This window comes from Lissotriton vulgaris, chromosome 8 (genome assembly GCF_964263255.1).
Source record: "Lissotriton vulgaris chromosome 8, aLisVul1.2, whole genome shotgun sequence".
Classification (NCBI taxonomy): Eukaryota; Metazoa; Chordata; class Amphibia; order Caudata; family Salamandridae; genus Lissotriton; species Lissotriton vulgaris.
The window spans coordinates 697,874,954-697,893,121 of NC_141696.1; the positions used below are offsets into that span (position 1 = coordinate 697,874,954).

At 42.3% G+C, this 18,168-nt stretch overlaps 1 protein-coding gene across 1 annotated transcript in view; it reads left to right on the forward strand.

Annotated features, from left to right (window-relative positions):
* TRAPPC2 (trafficking protein particle complex subunit 2) overlaps nucleotides 1-18,168 on the forward strand; it is a 130,605-nt gene that overhangs the window by 68,948 nt on the left and 43,489 nt on the right. The window contains exons 3-4 of the mRNA XM_086934565.1: nucleotides 3,584-3,728; nucleotides 13,614-13,699. Coding sequence (XP_086790691.1) covers nucleotides 3,584-3,728; nucleotides 13,614-13,699 — 231 coding nt within the window. The remainder of the gene's footprint in view (nucleotides 1-3,583; nucleotides 3,729-13,613; nucleotides 13,700-18,168) is intronic.

Below are 18,168 nucleotides of genomic sequence, written 5' to 3' on the forward strand. Positions count from 1 at the left end.
AATAATCGCTGGGAAGCCTTAGCTGAGTCAGCCGGTATAAAAAAGGGCAATATATTCTGGTCCGCTGTAAGGGATTTGCGTACCATGGGTCAGCTACTAACACCTGTTAGCTGTACCATTTCAAGCCAGTCATGGGAGAGTCACTTTTCCAAAATGTAGGCCACTCCCTTACAGGGATTAGATCAGTATGAACCTGGCCCACTATCTAGCCTGCAAATTATCCTGCCAGAAGCGGAAGAGGCAATTGAACAGAGCCTTGGTAATAAGGCTCCTGGCCCAGATGGGATGGCCATAGATTTAATTCAATGGAAACCTGAGTTCTGGGCCCCACTCCTTTTGAATGTTATTAATAATTTATCCTTTGCCCCGCTACCGAGCACCTGGGTCATGAGCATCATAGTCCCAGTTTTTAAAAAGGGGACAGATCGGAACCTATTAACTATAGACCCAGTTCCCTGCTTGATAACACCTTAAAGATATTGGGCAGAGTTGTATACAATAGGATATTAAAGTGGTCAGAAGAAAGTTGTATCTTAGAGCTATTCCAACTGGGTTTTTGTAGTAAGGTTGGCAACATTGAACAGTGTTTAAATCTTAATCTGGTCATTGGTAAATATACTATAGCACGATCTTCCCTAGTTTATTTGGCCTTTATGGACCTATCAGCTGCTTTTGATTTAGTCAATAGGTCCAAGCTCTGGTCTATTTTATTGGCCTACGGATTGGATGAGCCATAGGTACGCTTTTTGGCACATCTCCACAAAGATCTCAAGGCCCAGGTTAGGATCGGCAGAGGGGTTAGGTTTCGGGAGCTATTTGGGTGGGCAGGGGAGTCAGACAGGGGTGTGTTTTGGCACCCCTGCTTTTTATTATCTATATCAACGGTCTGAGCAATTCCCTGAAACCGTTGACTAGAGAGGTCCCCATAATTATTGGTAAATTGTTACCGGTACTATTATACGCTGATGATGCGGTCCTCACAGGCCGCACACCAAACTCCCTGCGTTTCTTAGTTAAGACTTTTGTTAATTATATGGACATTCTGGACTTGCATGTTAATTAAAAAAAATCTTTTATTATGTTGTGTGGGCCAGGAAAGCTCCAACTCAATTCTATATCTGTAGGCAATGACCAATTGACGTCCGCTGGCACTTTTCTCTATCTTGGGATGGTCTTTGCTGCGAACGGCTGGTGGACGAGCATATGGCTCACTCCACGAGCAAGTTCTCAAAGTCCATCAATTCAATCCTCAGCCTTCCCCGGCCAAAGAAAACAGGTGCTATTTTAGCCATTTACATTTTTTTTAAATTGCAATGCGTCCCAGTAGCTACATATGGGGCAGAGATCTGGGGGATTGCGAACAGCCACCCCATCCAACAGGAAGAAAACAGGTTTTGTAGATAGCTGCTGGGTGTCTGTGGGCTTTGGGTTTGGGCGGACCGGAATAACAGGCGTGGAGGCCGTATGTAGTGAGCTATGTCTTTAGCTGTTTTTATTAACACACACAGATATAGAGTTTGCAGAGGTAGAGGCACCAAAGGATTGGAGAGGGAAGGTCCTGGAAGGTAGTTGTCAGGGAGGAGTGATCCGCGATGAGCTGGCGTGGTACGTCTTCTTCTCTCCGACTTGAGGATCCGGTGGCCCTCGGAGTTAAAGAGAGACAAAATAGGGCAGTTTAGTGCTCGACGTTGAGTACTGACCGATGACACCAACACCCGGTTTGTGATGGGACAGAGGAGAGAGTGAGGAGGGTTCGGGAGGGTCGAAGACGGAAGGGGATACAAGCGGGAAAGGAAAAGGGTGAAAGTAGTGAGGGGTCCGGTGGCGGTATTCTCTATATACAGTGACTCGGGAAGTGCGCGTATATACAGTGCTCCTAGGAGTGCTATACAGTGAGGGGATTTCTTATATACACTATGATACAAGTCGACCTGCAGTTCAGGAGACAGGGTACTCACATGCCCCGCCGCAACTCTTCTCCGAGTTGCGGCCGCTCTCCAGCCACCTCCTGGGGACTCCACCAGTCCTCGCTCCAGATCTCTTCCTCCTCGCCTCCGGTCTTCACTTCTCCTTGGCTTCCGCTAGCTCCGTCCACCGCCTCCAGTTCTTGGGTTGCTGTCTCCTGCCACGAGTCCGCCGTCAAGAACCCTGGTCCTTCTCTGCGGCGTCCTTTTCCGTGTTCCGGTCCGGGATAGTAGGCGGGACTTCCGGGGTCAGCGATAGTTGCTTCCGGGTTGTTGTCACTCGTACTCGATTCCTGCATGGAAAGAGAAAGGGGAGTATGCCGGGTTGCCAGGGACGCGGTGGGACCATCAACGGAGCCCAAAGAATCGGTACTGAGCCACCGCCCAATAGAGGTAGGGGCACGGTCCGTTCCACAGTGTCCCAATTTCTACCTCTCAATACATCTGCCACAGGGAACTCAAACTAAATTTTATCCACGATTTTATCAATGTTTGCCCTGCCCTCTTTTGGTTTTCAGTCTGGAGGAACCACTCAGCGTCCCTATCCAGAGAAATTATAAGCGATTGTGTGAAATGCGAGAGAGGAATGGATATTCCTTGGCTCTCGGGGATCTATCAGAGTCTCTGCAGTATTAACAAAGGTAGCCTTTTTCTAAACCCGAGCATTGCCGACACACTCCATAAAAACGAGTTAAAAAACGCACTCTACACACTATATAACTCTGGTAGGATTAGTGCGGAATCTAAAAATCTTCAGCTTTAAGTTATATGAGCATAGAACTGTACAGGCATCCCTTACCAATATCTATTACTCTATCTATGACTTATTGGGAAAGGAGATTTTTATTTCGTTTGAGAGCAGGCACTGCTAAATTTATGTTATGCTTTCCCTTTGGCTATCAGCCCAATCTTGATCATACACTATGCCCTTGTGACGGGGTGAGTGTAAAAACTGACTTGCATTTTTTGTTCTTTTGTAGTTATTATTTAAAATATGTGAAGTGGTTTTTAAACCCAATTTTTAAAAAGAATTGTCCCATATCTTGAATCTGAATTGCACACCCAAGCACTGCAGTTCTTTCAGTAATCTGAAAGTAGAGTTCAATAAACACTTTAGAACCATTTGGAAAGTCAGAGTCTGATTAGGCCATAGGGCGAATGTTATAAATAGTCTAATGCCTAGCATATAGGAACTGTGAAATTTGTTTTACTTCTCTTGGCCAACGAAAGTGCTAATATCTAATATTTTTATTTGTAAATCCTAATTTTAACTGTTCTGTTTACCTGCCTGTAATAAATGTTTTGTAGGGAACACCCTATCTGTATATTGAAATTATCAACTTGTTTACTGTGTCATTGTCAGAGTTCTTAACTGTCAGCTTCTCCTACAGTAGGAGATACTGAAGGAATGTCTACTAGAATTTTTAACATATCCAATTTACTCAACACAGTAAACACTCCATTTTAGAGACATTCCTCTAATTCTGTATGTACACTTTAATTGTAGTCTCTTGCTAGTGGCCAGGTGGAAGGTTATTCCGGGTGGGATGTGTTAAGACTGTGATTCTTAAGTACAAATTTTACCAAAGGTAAATGTTGTTCCTCTCCTTCTGATGCAGGATGATCATCGTCACCTGAACCAGTTCATTGCTCATGCTGCTCTCGATCTAGTTGATGAGAATATGTGGCTGTCCAACAATATGTACTTGAAGACTGTGGATAAGTTCAATGAATGGTTTGTCTCGGCTTTTGTTACTGCAGGGCATATCCTTTTTACCATAAGTAATGATGATCAAAAGTAACACTAAGTAGATCCTTTAAAAAAATGTTGGTATTCTGGTTGAACTTCTTTACAGTTTAACAATTTATTTGTTTTCAACATATATTTTGAACACTAGTCTAAACTGTTGCAGTGATTATTGTCCCTGTGTTAGTTGTTTCTTTGCATGCATTAGTTAACCTATTAATTCTTAATAAATCTTAGTCAATGTATAAGATTTGCTTTTCTAGTTCAGATGTCACGTTTTTAGGTCTCGCTGAGCCAACGCGCATGCGTTGCTCTGTAAGGGGCTTTCAAAGTGCTCCCAAAGGCTGCAGACGGATGAGGTACAGTGCATGTGCGCCGGGCGCGCACACCATTTGTCAGCCTGCAGCCTTTGGGAGCACTTTCGCGGCTGCTTTGATGTTCTCAGTGAGCCGCGTGGCCACTGAACATCAAAGCGGCCGCAAAAGTGCTCACCATTTGCCACCCTCTCCCTTATCCTACTTCCTGCTTGTTTTTTCTGTTTCAGCACTCCACATGAGTTCTTGTGTTTTCCCCTCTGCCCCTGCCCGTTTCTTCTCCACCACTACCCACTTACTTCACCCACCCACCCTTCCTGTTTTTTCTACGACCTGGGAGCATTTTCCCTTGTTGCTGAATGCATGTCTTTGAAATTGCTCCCCCACCACTCAGCATTCTTGCTTGCCCCGTACCCCACCCTCCTCTTGCTTGATCTCTACCGTGCCCCATGGTTCTTTAGCTGTTTGCTCCTTCCCTCTCCCACCATCATAGGGTGTTGCGTACTCCTGTGCTCCCTTCTTCTGCTGTCCATCGTTCTGTTTTGCCTCTCCTCCGTCCCTTATGTCTGTTGTTTTAAACCGTGTTTCTATTCTCATGTGCTTTATCCTTTGGCTTTCCAAAATCCCTCACGCCCTTCCCTGCGTTGTACTAGACAACCCAAGCGAGCTCACCGGACAAGCTGTGTTTGGATGAGATACAGCAAGCAGCCCCTTCTTTCCGAGTTTATAAAATAGTTTAGAGCAGGCACTGGGCAGCAAAAGTTGCATCTCAACCATGAAAGTGTGAACCATTTATGAGATTCTAAAACCATCATCTTCCAACTGGCTACTTCACTACTTTCGCCACAGCCACCACACTGTCACCTTTTCAGAAAGCCCCCTGCATCGACGAGCTTAAATGGTCCAGCAGAGTTTAAACACACTTCTGGCGTGGGGGTGAGAGACCGCGATCTTAGAGGGCTAATGATGTTGTTTTCAGATTAAGAGAACGAATGCTAACAACAGTTGGTGTGAACGACGTCTTTATTTCATTTAAGCGTTTTCTTCAGTGTTCGTTGTAGGTATTGCCTTTGCTTGTAGCCATATTCGTTTAAACGTTTAATAAAAGTGCTGCTACTGTGCTCAGAGGCCCTTTGTTGATAAAAACGGATGGAAAGCGTAAAAAGAGAAGAACAACAAAGAAAGAGACTCAGGCTTAGGAAAGCATTGTGAACATGAACGGTCGCATGTTCTTTCTGCCGCAATACGTTCTGCTTCAGTCATGGTACCCGATGAATGTTTTTTTTTTTTTTTTGCTCTGGAACCATGACCATCTAGGAAAAGTCCATGCCCGCAGGTCTGCTATTGTCTATGCAGCAGAGCTTCCCCGTGTCCTCAGTTGTTTACTTTGACTTAGAGCCAAAGCCATCAGGGAACGTCTCCTGCTTTCTGCGATTGAAGTTGAACCGTATTCCGTGGCATCATGTGCTGTCCCTTGTGCTGAAGGACAGTTGTCCAATTGTGCTTGTTCCCACGTTGCTTCCGCACCCTCTCTCCCACGTTGCTGCTACTGTCCTTCCCACACTTCCTACTCATTTGCTAGTTGTCCCTGTCCTTCACCCTTTCCACGCCATTGCTTCCCCCTTTTCACCAGGGCTCAGAGAGTAAGGTGCACAGACCCTCCAATTGCAGCTTTTCCAATTGACATTAAAGACAGGTTAACATTGCAAATGTGTGCGTGAAGTTATTTTTTGGTGCAAGTTGCAGAACGACCACATTTCACCTTTCGGCTTCTGAGGAGCATTGAAAGCCACAAATCCTTTTGTTGCTTGCACCCAAACTCTGCACACACCCCAAATATGGAAGCGAAGTGGGGATTTCACTATTGCCTGGCTGCTGTGCTTGCTCGAAATTCTCCACTCTGTAAAAATGCAGTTTTTTCCCTCCTTTTCCTTTATTTTAATTCCATTTTATTTCTTCGGGTATTAGTTTACCAAAACATTTGCCAATTTAGTGAATTTTCTATTTGCTTTGCCATGTTCTACCAGCCTAGTTGAATTTAAAACAAGCATTAGCATAGCCAATAGGTCTCGCCTTTGGGACCTTATAAGTGTTTAGTTATCCAGCACAATATCCTTGTTAAGATGAGTCGTCGCCCTCCTCACTCCCGCCCCAGCCCTGACCCTCTGCTCCACCTCTGTTAAACCGCTCTGTATTCTCGAACTGATTTCGCCTCTTCACATGGGACGTGCGCCCTCCCCGGCGCGGTGACACCGCCTGGTACTCCACTGTCAAATGGCCCAGTGAAGCAGAACACTTTGTCACCTCAGGCTCAGTGTGGTTTTAACAGGCTGTTAGACTTGAGTCTGTCAAGCAGGTAAAGTGTTCCTTTGAAAGTGTTCTCTTCTTTACAAAGCACTCAACTCTTTTAAAAATTCCCATTCAATCATTGTCCTCTTTACTTTGACTGCCAGCCAGAGGGGAGCTTTACAGAAGTGGACACATAACCACAGGGCAACGGACTCGGGCCAACAAATTGTATGTGGTCGGACAGTGATCTTGCGCCAGCGAGGATTATGTGCGACCTGACCACTGAGCACACTCCTAATTCCGGACTGAAAAGTGATCAGTGAATAACTCACTCTTAATATTGAACCCACTTTTATTATTGAACTCTTCCTTGCCCCTTATCCCAAACTCTTCTAACTATAGCGCATAAATAATCTTGTGTAGAGGTGCACTACACAAGTGTTGCCTACCTCACCACCTCCAAAATCATTATGATTTTTCACTTTGACATCGGTTCGACTGCTGGAACAAGTCACCTTTAGCCCCGCCCTCCCTGCCTTTAGGCACTTTTAAACACACTAGGCTTCAGCCCCTCCACCCCCCACGCACCCCATTGTGTGTGTCAGCCCGGGCTGAGACAGTCCTGGGCACACACAGTCACACCAGAGTACTTCACAGGTCTTTCTTTACATTGTGTGCCCCCTGCAGGCTCTGCATTCCTTGAAAGGCTCTCCTGCCCCCCACTGCACTTGTCTGCCCGACCCGCTTGTTTCTGCTTGTCACTATAAACATGTTACCATTGTGTGACCGACATATGTTGAATATTGGGATAATGTACACATAACATTCTGAACATTTTAACCATGCCACTTTTAAAATTAGAACACCTTTAATACCTAAAGATGCCTTAGACATTATGGCACTATGAGATTAGGGATCAACTGCAATTGAGCATCGGACTGCACTTAGAATGAGCCCATTCTTGGATTCGAATGGGTGCGTCCGTAGGCCGTTTCTCTAATGCCGGCTGCCACGCCTACACGCTGAAACGAATGAATGCCAGCCCACTGGCTAACGTCGCATGCTGATGTGCAAACACATGGACGCCCTCTCCTCTTGCTGATAACTGTATTTAGTCCCTATTGGACAGGGGGCTGAGTAACATGCAGAGATCAGAGCACCAACACACATACACACAACCACACACACAACCACAAACACAACACACTCAACCACACAACCACACACACACGCAACCACACACACACACATACCCACACACAACCACAAACACACATCCACAAACACACAACCACAAGCACACACACACACAACCACACACAACCACACACTCAGCCAGAAACACAACACACACAACCACACACACACAACCACACACCAACGCAAACAACCACACACACAACCACAGACACACACACAAAACCACCCACACACACACACACACACAACCACACACACAACCACATACACAACCACACAATCAGTGCACACTTTCACCAGGCACAGACACCAACAGTCGTCAGTGCGCGCTTTCACCGGGCACAAACACCACCAGCCGCCAGTGCACGCTTCCACCAGGCACACACCACCAGCCGTCAGTGCACGCTTCCACCAGGCACACACACCACCAGCCGGCAGTGCACACTTCCACCAGGCACACACACCATATTCTCAGAAAAACCTAGAGCCACATGTATCAAGCTTTTTTCGGTCGCAAATAGCCTGTTTGCTACTGCAAAAAATCATTTTGGTATGTATCAAACCAAAACCGAGATGCGGTAGCATGTTACCCAATAGCAATTTAGGTATTCCCCCATATGTCAATTAGGTATGTGGAAGGAGCGTTACTTCCAAATACTGATTAGGAATGGTAAGTATTAATGTTTTGCAACCAAAATCCGACTGCCCTTTCCATTTGTGAATGTAAAAACAAAGTTTTTATTTTAAAGAAGGCAGTGGAAAAAAATGAAAAAACATAGTTACAAATTAAAAATATTTCTAATTCAGACTGCAAAGGAAATATGAAACAATCATCAACAAAATCATTAAAAACGAAACTCAAAAAGAGTAGAATTCTGCTGTCAATCCTCAAAAACTAAAAAGACATTTTACAATTAACATGCATCCTAAAACAAAATTAACAACTTGCCAATTGCACAAAAACTCGAAAGAAAAAATCATGGTGGAATAGAGAGGAAAGAAATTGTTAAAAAATGACAAAAAATACAAAACAAAAGTAGAAAAAAGACAAAACACAAGGCATAAACCAAGACGGCATGTTTAGGAAAAAAAAACCTTACACAAAACCGTAGAGCGGTGATGCCATCCATGATGTAACTTGTGATGTCATCATTGATGCTGTGTGTGATGTCCTGTGCAGTGCAAGAGGTGGCACAAGTTATTTTTTTTGCAGGGAACAAATTTCAGTGGTTTGTCGCACTTGAACCAGAACTCGCTTTTTATTATCATTTTTTTTTCCAGTGTGTGTGTATATGTAAAATTTCACAGTGGCAGTCAAATCAAATCAAATCATCTTTATTCGGTTTTCCATTGTTTTTGAAATACCATAAAAGTTCATAAAATACATCAATTTCATATTCATATATAAAAGCCCATTTAAAAATATAAAAAGAATTCGCATTTTGAGTTTCAATATTAAAAGCTATTTTTTGCCAGTGTTCGTAAAACAATTTGAACCACTTATCACAGATTGGTACGATGTCTAATGCAAAATTTAAGAAAGTGCGCTATGGATTTTTTCATAAGTTCAGTTTGCAAGAACTGTAAGGGCAGATAAGCTGGGCGACACTGACGCAACCTCAGGACCTTCAGAAGTGGTACTATCCATCGCCTGCGTGGTGGAACGTAAAATTTACAGAAAAAAAGTACAAGAACTGTCGAACGTTCCCAAAATGGTCTATAATGATGAAATTTTAACATTTCATCTTTTGACTCTAAATGACTGTTGGATGTGAATTATGAATTTTTCAACTAAAATAAGTGTGTTTAAAGTCATTTCTGTGCCTGAAACGGGTCAAAATTGAAGCTTTTGTGTAAACAAAACTCTGTAAAAATGGCAATTTTGGTCACTGTGAGGGTTTAAAAAGTGGTTATTCTACATGAGGCACGATCCAATTGACATTTTGAATCATGTTTGGTACAGTCCAAAAAATCAATTTTCGGATGAAAAACGATGACTCCGGACCTGTTGAACGTTCCCAAAATGGTCTATAATGATGAAATTTTACCATTGGCAGTCAACACTGTGTATTTGTAGTCAGATCTCCATAGGAAGAGTGTTTTTTGGTGCCATTTGACGAATCTGCACAAAGCGTTCCCAACCAAATAGTTAATCCACCTCAGCTCCTTCATGGAAAGTTCCACACTGATCGATCAAGCGGGGGTCAAGAATTAGGCGTAGGTCCCAGAAGTGTAATTTTACCATATTAATTTCCATAGGAAACGTTGCTGTCCAATACAAGAAAAAATGGCCGAAAAGAATTACACCAAATTTGCCAAAAAGTCAGCACTTTACAAAAAAATATACTTAATGTGATTTGGTGGAATTCCAGTCAGCCGTTTTCGAGAAATTGGCATGTAAAGAGGGGCCCGGGCTGGGCATGAAGAGGTTAAAAAGGTTATGCTTATCTGTACTGTAAGTTTCCAGACATGCTCGGATTGTCCACTTTATAAGGGACTAGTCAATCCTAATTGGCCAACCACAGTATGGGCAAGATGTTGTGGCAGTCATTACAGGACCCCATGTCCTGAAAATGGATTTTAAAAATATATAAGGGGGCATGTTGAGCACAACCTACACCACCCTCCCCCCTCCATTGACACATTGGAGGTGGTCCCTTTGGAACCCCACCTTGATTGGCTGGCCACAACAAGGGCAATGTGTTGCGACAGCCATAGCAGGAATCGGAGACATTGTCCACATTAAAATGCATTTGCAGTGAATTCCTGGTTTTAAGGACCTAAACAAAGGAGCACACTAAAAGGGTGACAACAGTTTTAAATCACAATATAAATCATTTGTTGCTGGTGTTTTCCTCAATTTAAGAATTTTGGTGAGTTCTCAGATGATTTTACCTTGTAGAAAATGTTAACCATATGCTGGGATTTGATGAACCATGTTTGGAAGAACTTGTTTTCCTCTCATGATTTTCTCATAGAGATTATGGCAGGTTCTCCAGAAGCTAAAATTAGAGCACATGTTCTATAAGTTCACACTATATCTTCTTTGATATTGTGAGAATATCAGATTTTATTCTGAGTAAAACATGAACTTCCAACAACAGCAGCAAGCCTGTCGGTTGATTACTCTAGTGTTCAGCTGCAGCTGTCTACCATGTTCTAGTAAACAATTAGAGCACTAACATTCTGTATTTATGACCAGTGTGGCACGCCATTTTGATTGCATCAAACCTGTAAAAATTTAAGAATTTGCTTTACTATTGAACAAAATGAGGGGGTTAATTTTTTCATAGAATTTATGGTTAGACTCTATTAAGCTAAAGTGAAGACACATTTTCTATAGAGTTCATAAATACCATCTTCATCCATTTCAGTAAAACATTATGACATGCACAGTGAAACTGCTTCAAACACTAGCAGCAGGTTGTCAGTTAGCTTTCTAGTAATTAACTGCAGTATCACATCAGAGTCTCATTGAACAACTAGAGTGCTTTTATATTGAAAACAAAAGCGAGACACACCTGATGACGTTTTACTGAAATAGGAATTGTTGAATGTAAAGCCTTTCCTGTGGATCAGGCTGAAGTAAATGAGCGTTGAGATGTTAATGTTGACATAAAACCAGCAACTTTAAAATGTGAGGGGAGATATGGGTTTTTAGTAATTTGAGACATAAAGCCATAAAAACATAATGTATTTTTAAAAGGGCAAAACAAAAATTAAATTGAGAGAAGCCTGCATAAGTACAGCTTTCCTTTAATGTTTTTTTTTTTTTAAAGAAATACGCCAGTTATAGTTTAGTGAACTAACTATAACCTGCACCCCATAATGCACTGCTTATGACTTCTTATAAATCATCACTCATTACATGTTAAATAACATCACTGATTATATTGAAATAATATTGTTGAAATGAGATCAACCAATTATTCTGACAATATGCTATATAGGCTTTGTGTATGAGGATAATACGACAACCTAAATCTATGGTTGGACTCTTATAAGCCTGACTGTACTTTGCCAAAGATGCAAAAAACATTGGACATTTGAAAAGTAAAACAATTTTGATGGGTGTAGGTCACTTGCGGAGATTTGACCATTGAACTTCATTGACAAACTGCTGAAGGCTGAGCAAATAGGGTGTTAGGTGGTTTTGAGGGGTGTGGGTGCAAAGGCGAGGCCCTGCGAACAACATCCATTTGAGCATGGCTGAAGGCCTTGCACACCAGTGGTTGGCTGCATGCCGATGGTTGGCTGCAGGGTCTGGTCATTGGGCAAGCCCACCGCCCATACCCTATTGTATACTGGATGCAGAGCCTGGTGCTACACCTCTTATTGTGTCTGTCCAAAGTCTGTGCATTGTGGGTGTTGACCACTTGTGGAGGAATGAGTGCATTCCCTAGCCACAAGCTAACCCCAGGGTCACTTGTGTCCTACGTATAGATGAAGATCGTGTTTCGTAGATGTTTGATGCTTGCAGAGGGTTGGGGCAGTGCCTTGCTAGACTCTAGGCACTGAGCCCAAGTCCTGATGCGGTTTGGGTGCAGGGAGGCTATGACTGGAATGTCATTAAGTGGGGTCCGCATTGATGTCATTTAACATGTCTTGGGTGATGTAATATGTGAGAACATAAGCAGTGCATGATGGGGTGAAAATTATAGTTGGGTGGTAAAACTAGCTGGCATATTTCAGGGCTTTTTTTAAATACTGTGTAGTGATCTAGAAAGAATGCAAATGACCGAAAAGTAGGATAAAAGATTGAGTAATTTTTCCTTACTGATGAGCTAGTTGTCCATTTTTCTTCCTGCAATTTGTAAATTGAGGGCTTAAAAGTAAGATTACAGTAGTCATTATCACGTGCGAGGAAGCTGTAATGAAATTGCCTGTTCTGTTCTTAGTAAAAGCTGTAGAAATTCTTAAATGGTGTGTTCCCCAATGGAACAGTTTTTCATAAGTTTAAATCGCAATAGTACTACAACTTGCCTCACCTGCTTGTTAAAAAATGAAAATATATTATATGTTCAATATAGGTGTGTTTGTATGTACAGTGATGCAAAAAGATGGTACACTCTCTTAAGATTCTATGGTTTTAATATATATCTGACAATTCATCAGTCCTCACCAAGTCGCAGATGTTCATAAATGTTTACTTCGTGAAACAACACAGAAATTGTATTACTAAACAAAATAATCAGGAAGCATTCTGAAGCCTTTTGTGAGAAAGGGACCCTTACTGCTTCCTGATTAGTTAAGAAGATAATAAGAAACAACTGCTGCCATTGCACTCAGTTTCTTGATCATCCAGAAATGATTCTGCTTGGATATAAAATCAGAAACGTTATAAGTTTGGCCCAGAGCATTCAGGTTAGATGTAACTTCATACCTACGCCTGTGACAGTCTCCTAGGAAGAATTGTTGCTGTTCATTAGTCTGGTTATAAAGCCATTTCAGAATGATATGACGTACACCATTCCACATTGAGAAAGATGGAGAAGTTGGAGGTGGGCGTCATAGCTCAGTGAATTGATGAATGTTCTCCAGTAGTCCACATTTAATCTTATGGTCAGACGTTCAAATCTAGCACACCCCCTCTGCCTTTCCTCCTTCAAATGAGTACCATGAAGTTAGGTTAGAATAGAGTTATGTTGTTCAGTGTCACAAAATGCCCTAATGGCTAAATGTGCCTTTACAATACATCTTATCCTATTTACAAAACATGCTTGGACCACATCTTTAATTTATAGTACATACCTAGAATATCAGTAGTCATTTCATTCATAATGCTTTTGCCATTTGTTAAGTAATCTGTTACATCAAAGTTGAGGTCATGAGCATTGTATTTGGTGCCTGAGATATGGCTTGCACAGCAAGCTATATGGAATTTTCGGGTTTTTTGAGTTTTTATGTTTTTTAAACTCAAGATCCCTTAAACTGAGGATATATATAAATATGTATTTTTTTATTTATTTTTTTATTTGCGAGCAATGTGAACCCATAATTTAAGTGAACTCTGAATTGATGTTTTATGTTGCGGCACTCATTTAAAGTGCATGCATTTTTCCATAGTGTCTCCTTTTATTGTTTCCTTAACTATCTTACATATGAGATTCCTCATGCTTCATGATGTACGACAGGAAGATGGCATCAAAAACTTCTTTAATGACGTCTATGATTTGTACATAAAGGTAGGAAGTTATGTTTTCATATTTATATTCTTGACTTAAAGAGGATATGAAACAGAAGTAAAGTGACAATGTCGGTATTTTTTGCATGATTTTATCTCTGGAAGAATTTATTTTTTCCTTGGCTTGACACTATGCCACAGAAGTGACTATAGAAGGAGCTAGAACATCTTCATGCTTCTCCTTGTATGTCAGTGGTATACACTCACATTTATTTCATTTTCTATTACCTTTATTACAGTTGCTGCTAAATAATATGATGCCTATCAGCATTTATTTCAGCCATATAGACCATTGTCAATAACTGTACCAGTTGTTAAAGGCCCGGAACACGAGTTATAGACCAGAGACTCGAACAGAGCCTGTAACTAGGGGGAGGGCCTTTAACAACCAGTGTAGGCAGAAAAAGTAGGGCTATAAGGCTATAAGAACATTTCACCCACTGAGGGTAAAATGTTCTAAAATATAGCGAAGCAAAACACTGACATTTGAATGTTGGAGCAGAAGGCCTATACTAGCTATTATCGGCCCTGCGGCACTTCATTGTCTTTAGTGGAGCTGTCAGAATTCCAACTTTCTAACAAAACGTGATGGTGTTTTATTTTCTCAGTGTATATTCTGGTAATAACCACTATTATGTGCTACCTATTTACATTCAAAAGCAGTCCAAAAAAATCTTCAATTTTTACGGTAATTTTGGTCAATTCCCAAAAGTCTGACAAAGTTCCGTTCTGTAACAATATTGAACAGCTGTTTGCCTATTGCCATAATATCACGCATATCTCAATTAATTGGGTATTCAAAAAGTCAAAGAAGTCCCATTTTGCAGCAGGCAATCTCATCTACAAAAGAATACTTTGATATGTAGCCTGCGAGACAGCACAGCTTGTTATATGTTCCATCTGTGCTGGTGAGATCTGGTGTCCTTTATCAGGTGACCTATTTACCCTGGCAAAACTAATGTGGGTGAATATTTTTAAATTATTCCGCAAGATATTCATTCAGATATTGGTTCTTCCAAACCACAGTCTGTGAGTGAAACATAAGGGTCCTGGCATCCTTATGGTGGTCTTCCCACAAACCTTTTGCCTTTTACCTCCTGTTTTGCTGATTCTCTTTTTGTTGGCCTTATGACTCTGAGCACTTTACCACTGCTAACTAGTTTTAAAGTGCATATGCTTCTTTCGTAAAGATGTTTGTAATTGGTATATTCCAGATTGATATATTTAATTAACTTATAAGTCCCTTGTAAAGTGGTACCCCCTGTACTCTGGGTCTGTAAGTTAAATGCTACTAGTATGCTGCCACCCACAGAAGTAGCCTTTTAAACCTGTCTCAGGCCTGCTACTGCAGTGCATGTGTGTGCAGTTAACTGCCACTTTAACTTGGCATTTAAAACTACTTATCAAGCTTTAAACTCCTCTTTTACAACATACAAGTAACCCGCAATGACGCGCCAAGTAGACCCAATGGCAGGGTGCTATGTGAGTAAAAGGTAGGACATGTGCTTTTATTCTTTACATGTCCTCGTAGTGATAAACAGCCTATTTAGTTTTGATACTACTGTGAGGCTTACCCCTCTCATAGGATAGCATTGGCAATTCCATTATACCTTTTTAAATGGTTATTCCTGATAAAAGAGAAGTATCTTTTTGAAGTCTCATATGTTTGGAATGGTATTGATAAATCCTACTTACTGGTGAGGTTGGATTGAACTTTACTATTTTAGAAATGTGACTATTAAAAAGTGGACATTTCTCTGCACTTACTGCTTGTTTGTGGCTGAGAGCCTTTCTCCAAAACTTGCCTGATTTGGGCTGGTTGACCGCTACATTTGTGCATTCCCTCTAGGCAGCCACAACAAAGTTCATTCAACTGCATTTGCGTTCAAGGGAGGGATGGTGGCAATTGCATATTGACAATATAATGGGTATGAATGCAAGCTACGAGCAGGCCCTGTATGGAAAGCTAATATCATAAATTCTCAAGATGTATTATAGTGCATTGTGAATTTATTAATGGTGCAAAGTTTATATATATATATGTGAAACATGTACATAATTCATAAAATAAAAATAAAAAAGTGCATTTGCATTCATCTGCGTTCTGACCGATCTTTCTGAGCTGGGAGGGGCTCACCTTCCACTTGAATGGGTAATTTCCTGCCCACACACTAGGTAGATACCCCCCCACCAATAGCATGGCAGACAGGACTGGATGGAAAGGGATCCTTGTGCACTTAAGAGAACTCCCTTGAAGTCACCCCCTACATCAAAGGCACTTTTGGGTATAAGTACTGGGTCTCTGACCCCCTGAAAACATACCCATTTGGATCTGTATCCAGACACCGCTGGCTCTACATCTACATCTGCAATTGCCAGTTGGACTGCTGTGCTGCCAGGATGGACTGCCACTGTGCTATATGCCTTGCTGTGCTGGCCTGCTCCCTGTTACCTCTGTATTGTGACTTTGAGTGTTCTCCAAGGGCCTGCTGGCTTGCCCCCTGTTCCCCGAAGTCTCAGGGCCATCAAAGACTGAGCTTCCTGGCTTTTTATTATTCTGCCACTAGAGCCAGTCTCCGAGCACCAGCGTGTTCCCAGCACTCTGCTCTGCATCAGGAAGGACTTCGCTATAAAGAAACTAGTGCCACACTTTACAGGCGTACAGCTTTCTTTATGCTGCAAGTGTCCAGTTCAGCACCCAGTGCTGAGTAAAAGAACCGCCTTGGACACAAGCCGACGCCTCAGAGTCGAGGGAAACCTTTCCAGCGCGACACCCGTGTTGACATAGCAACCAAGCATCCCCGTAATTGATGCATCTGCCGAGAGCAGTGCTATGCGCCACAGTGGAGAACAGTGGGACTTCGCTGAGCCTGACATGAACGCCCTAGAGCAGTCCTGCATGGCCCAACGTCGCACCTCTTTCTCCACAGGAGGGTCTCCAGTGTTGTGAGGATCATTCCTGCACTGAGAGGTACTGTGTCCACCCAGCGCCACATGGCTGCCCAATAACATATGCATCCCGGTCCGCGGGCCTGTGTCTAATTCCTGGTTTGGTGATACCTGGGAACCTGCCTTGCACAAGAAGCATACCTGTTGATCCCTGCCAGGATTCCTGTTAATCCCTCCCCTCAACCCCACTTTCAGGTCCAGTGTGATCGCAACAAGTATTGATCACGAGTGTTCTGACAGCACTCTCCGTGGACTACTACCCTAATTACCCTACAACCGTATTTCTGATTCTACTTGCATACTAAATGCTATAACTTGCAAAGTATACTATGTATTTTTATAATTTTGGTCTTATGTTGATCCTAATAAAAACTGCTATATTTATAAACATGTGTGGAGTCTTTTTGTGATATATTCATTGTGTTACTGTGTGGGTGTGTCACACAAATATTTTACACATTGCCTCTTTAGATAAGCCTGTCTGGTCTTCCCCAAACTACCAGAAGGTGAGCACAGGTTAACTCAGTTGTGTATCTAGCTTAGCCTGGCTAGAGGGGTGGGTTCTGCCTGGCTTGGGTACATACCTTAGACAACCGGAAAACCTAATTTCTAACATTGGTGATCAGTGGTGAGGGTATGACTTGTGTTTGTGCAATATCATACAGTAACTCATTGTTCACTACAACTCTGTACTGAGACCATTTTGATTGTTATTAGTTTCAATTTTCGCTATTTTGCTTTTTTGTTTTTGTTTTTTTCCTGCTAGACCATGTCCAAAACTAGAGAAGTGGTACCTGCACCTGCAGCAACTGATTTTGAGCAGGCTAAGTTAGTCATACAGTGGGACCCAGCTAAAGGGGTTCTGTAAGGAATTTCAGATTTCTGTTAAGGGACTCACTAGAAAGGTAAAGTTCCAGAAAGCATTGCGAGCATGGGAGGAGACCATCTAACAACCCAGGGCAGGAGGGGCAGGAAATCCTAGAGATGGAGGATAACCTGATTGTAGATTCCAATGTGGATTTACTACCTCTTGGGGAGGGGGTTAATGATGTGCAGGAAGCTAAAGTGGTTCTCACAGCCAGGAGCAGTGTCTCCTCCTGGAAGCTGTCCCCAGAAGATCTGGCGGACAGGAGGAAAGAAAGGAAATGGAGACTATATCTTGCTAAGTTGCAGCAACAAAAGAAACTGTCCTTGGCTTAGAAACACAGACCCTAGAAGAGAAGAAACTAGCCATTGAGGAAAGGAAGATGTCCCATAACCTAAGTCTCCGAGAGCTGGACATAAGAGACTTACAAGTGGGGTCCAGCAACAGTAATTGTGGCAGCCTACCTTAGTGCCTGCACACAAGTCCAGATGCCATATCTCAAAAGATATGGTGCCGAGTTATGGTATGGGTGTAATATTGATAAATGGTTGGCAGTCTATAAAGTTGCTTTAATAGTGCACAGGGTCCCAGAGAAGTTCTGGGGTGGGGGAAGGGGGTAGTCTATGACGGTACATGCCCACAGTTGGGAGGGACGA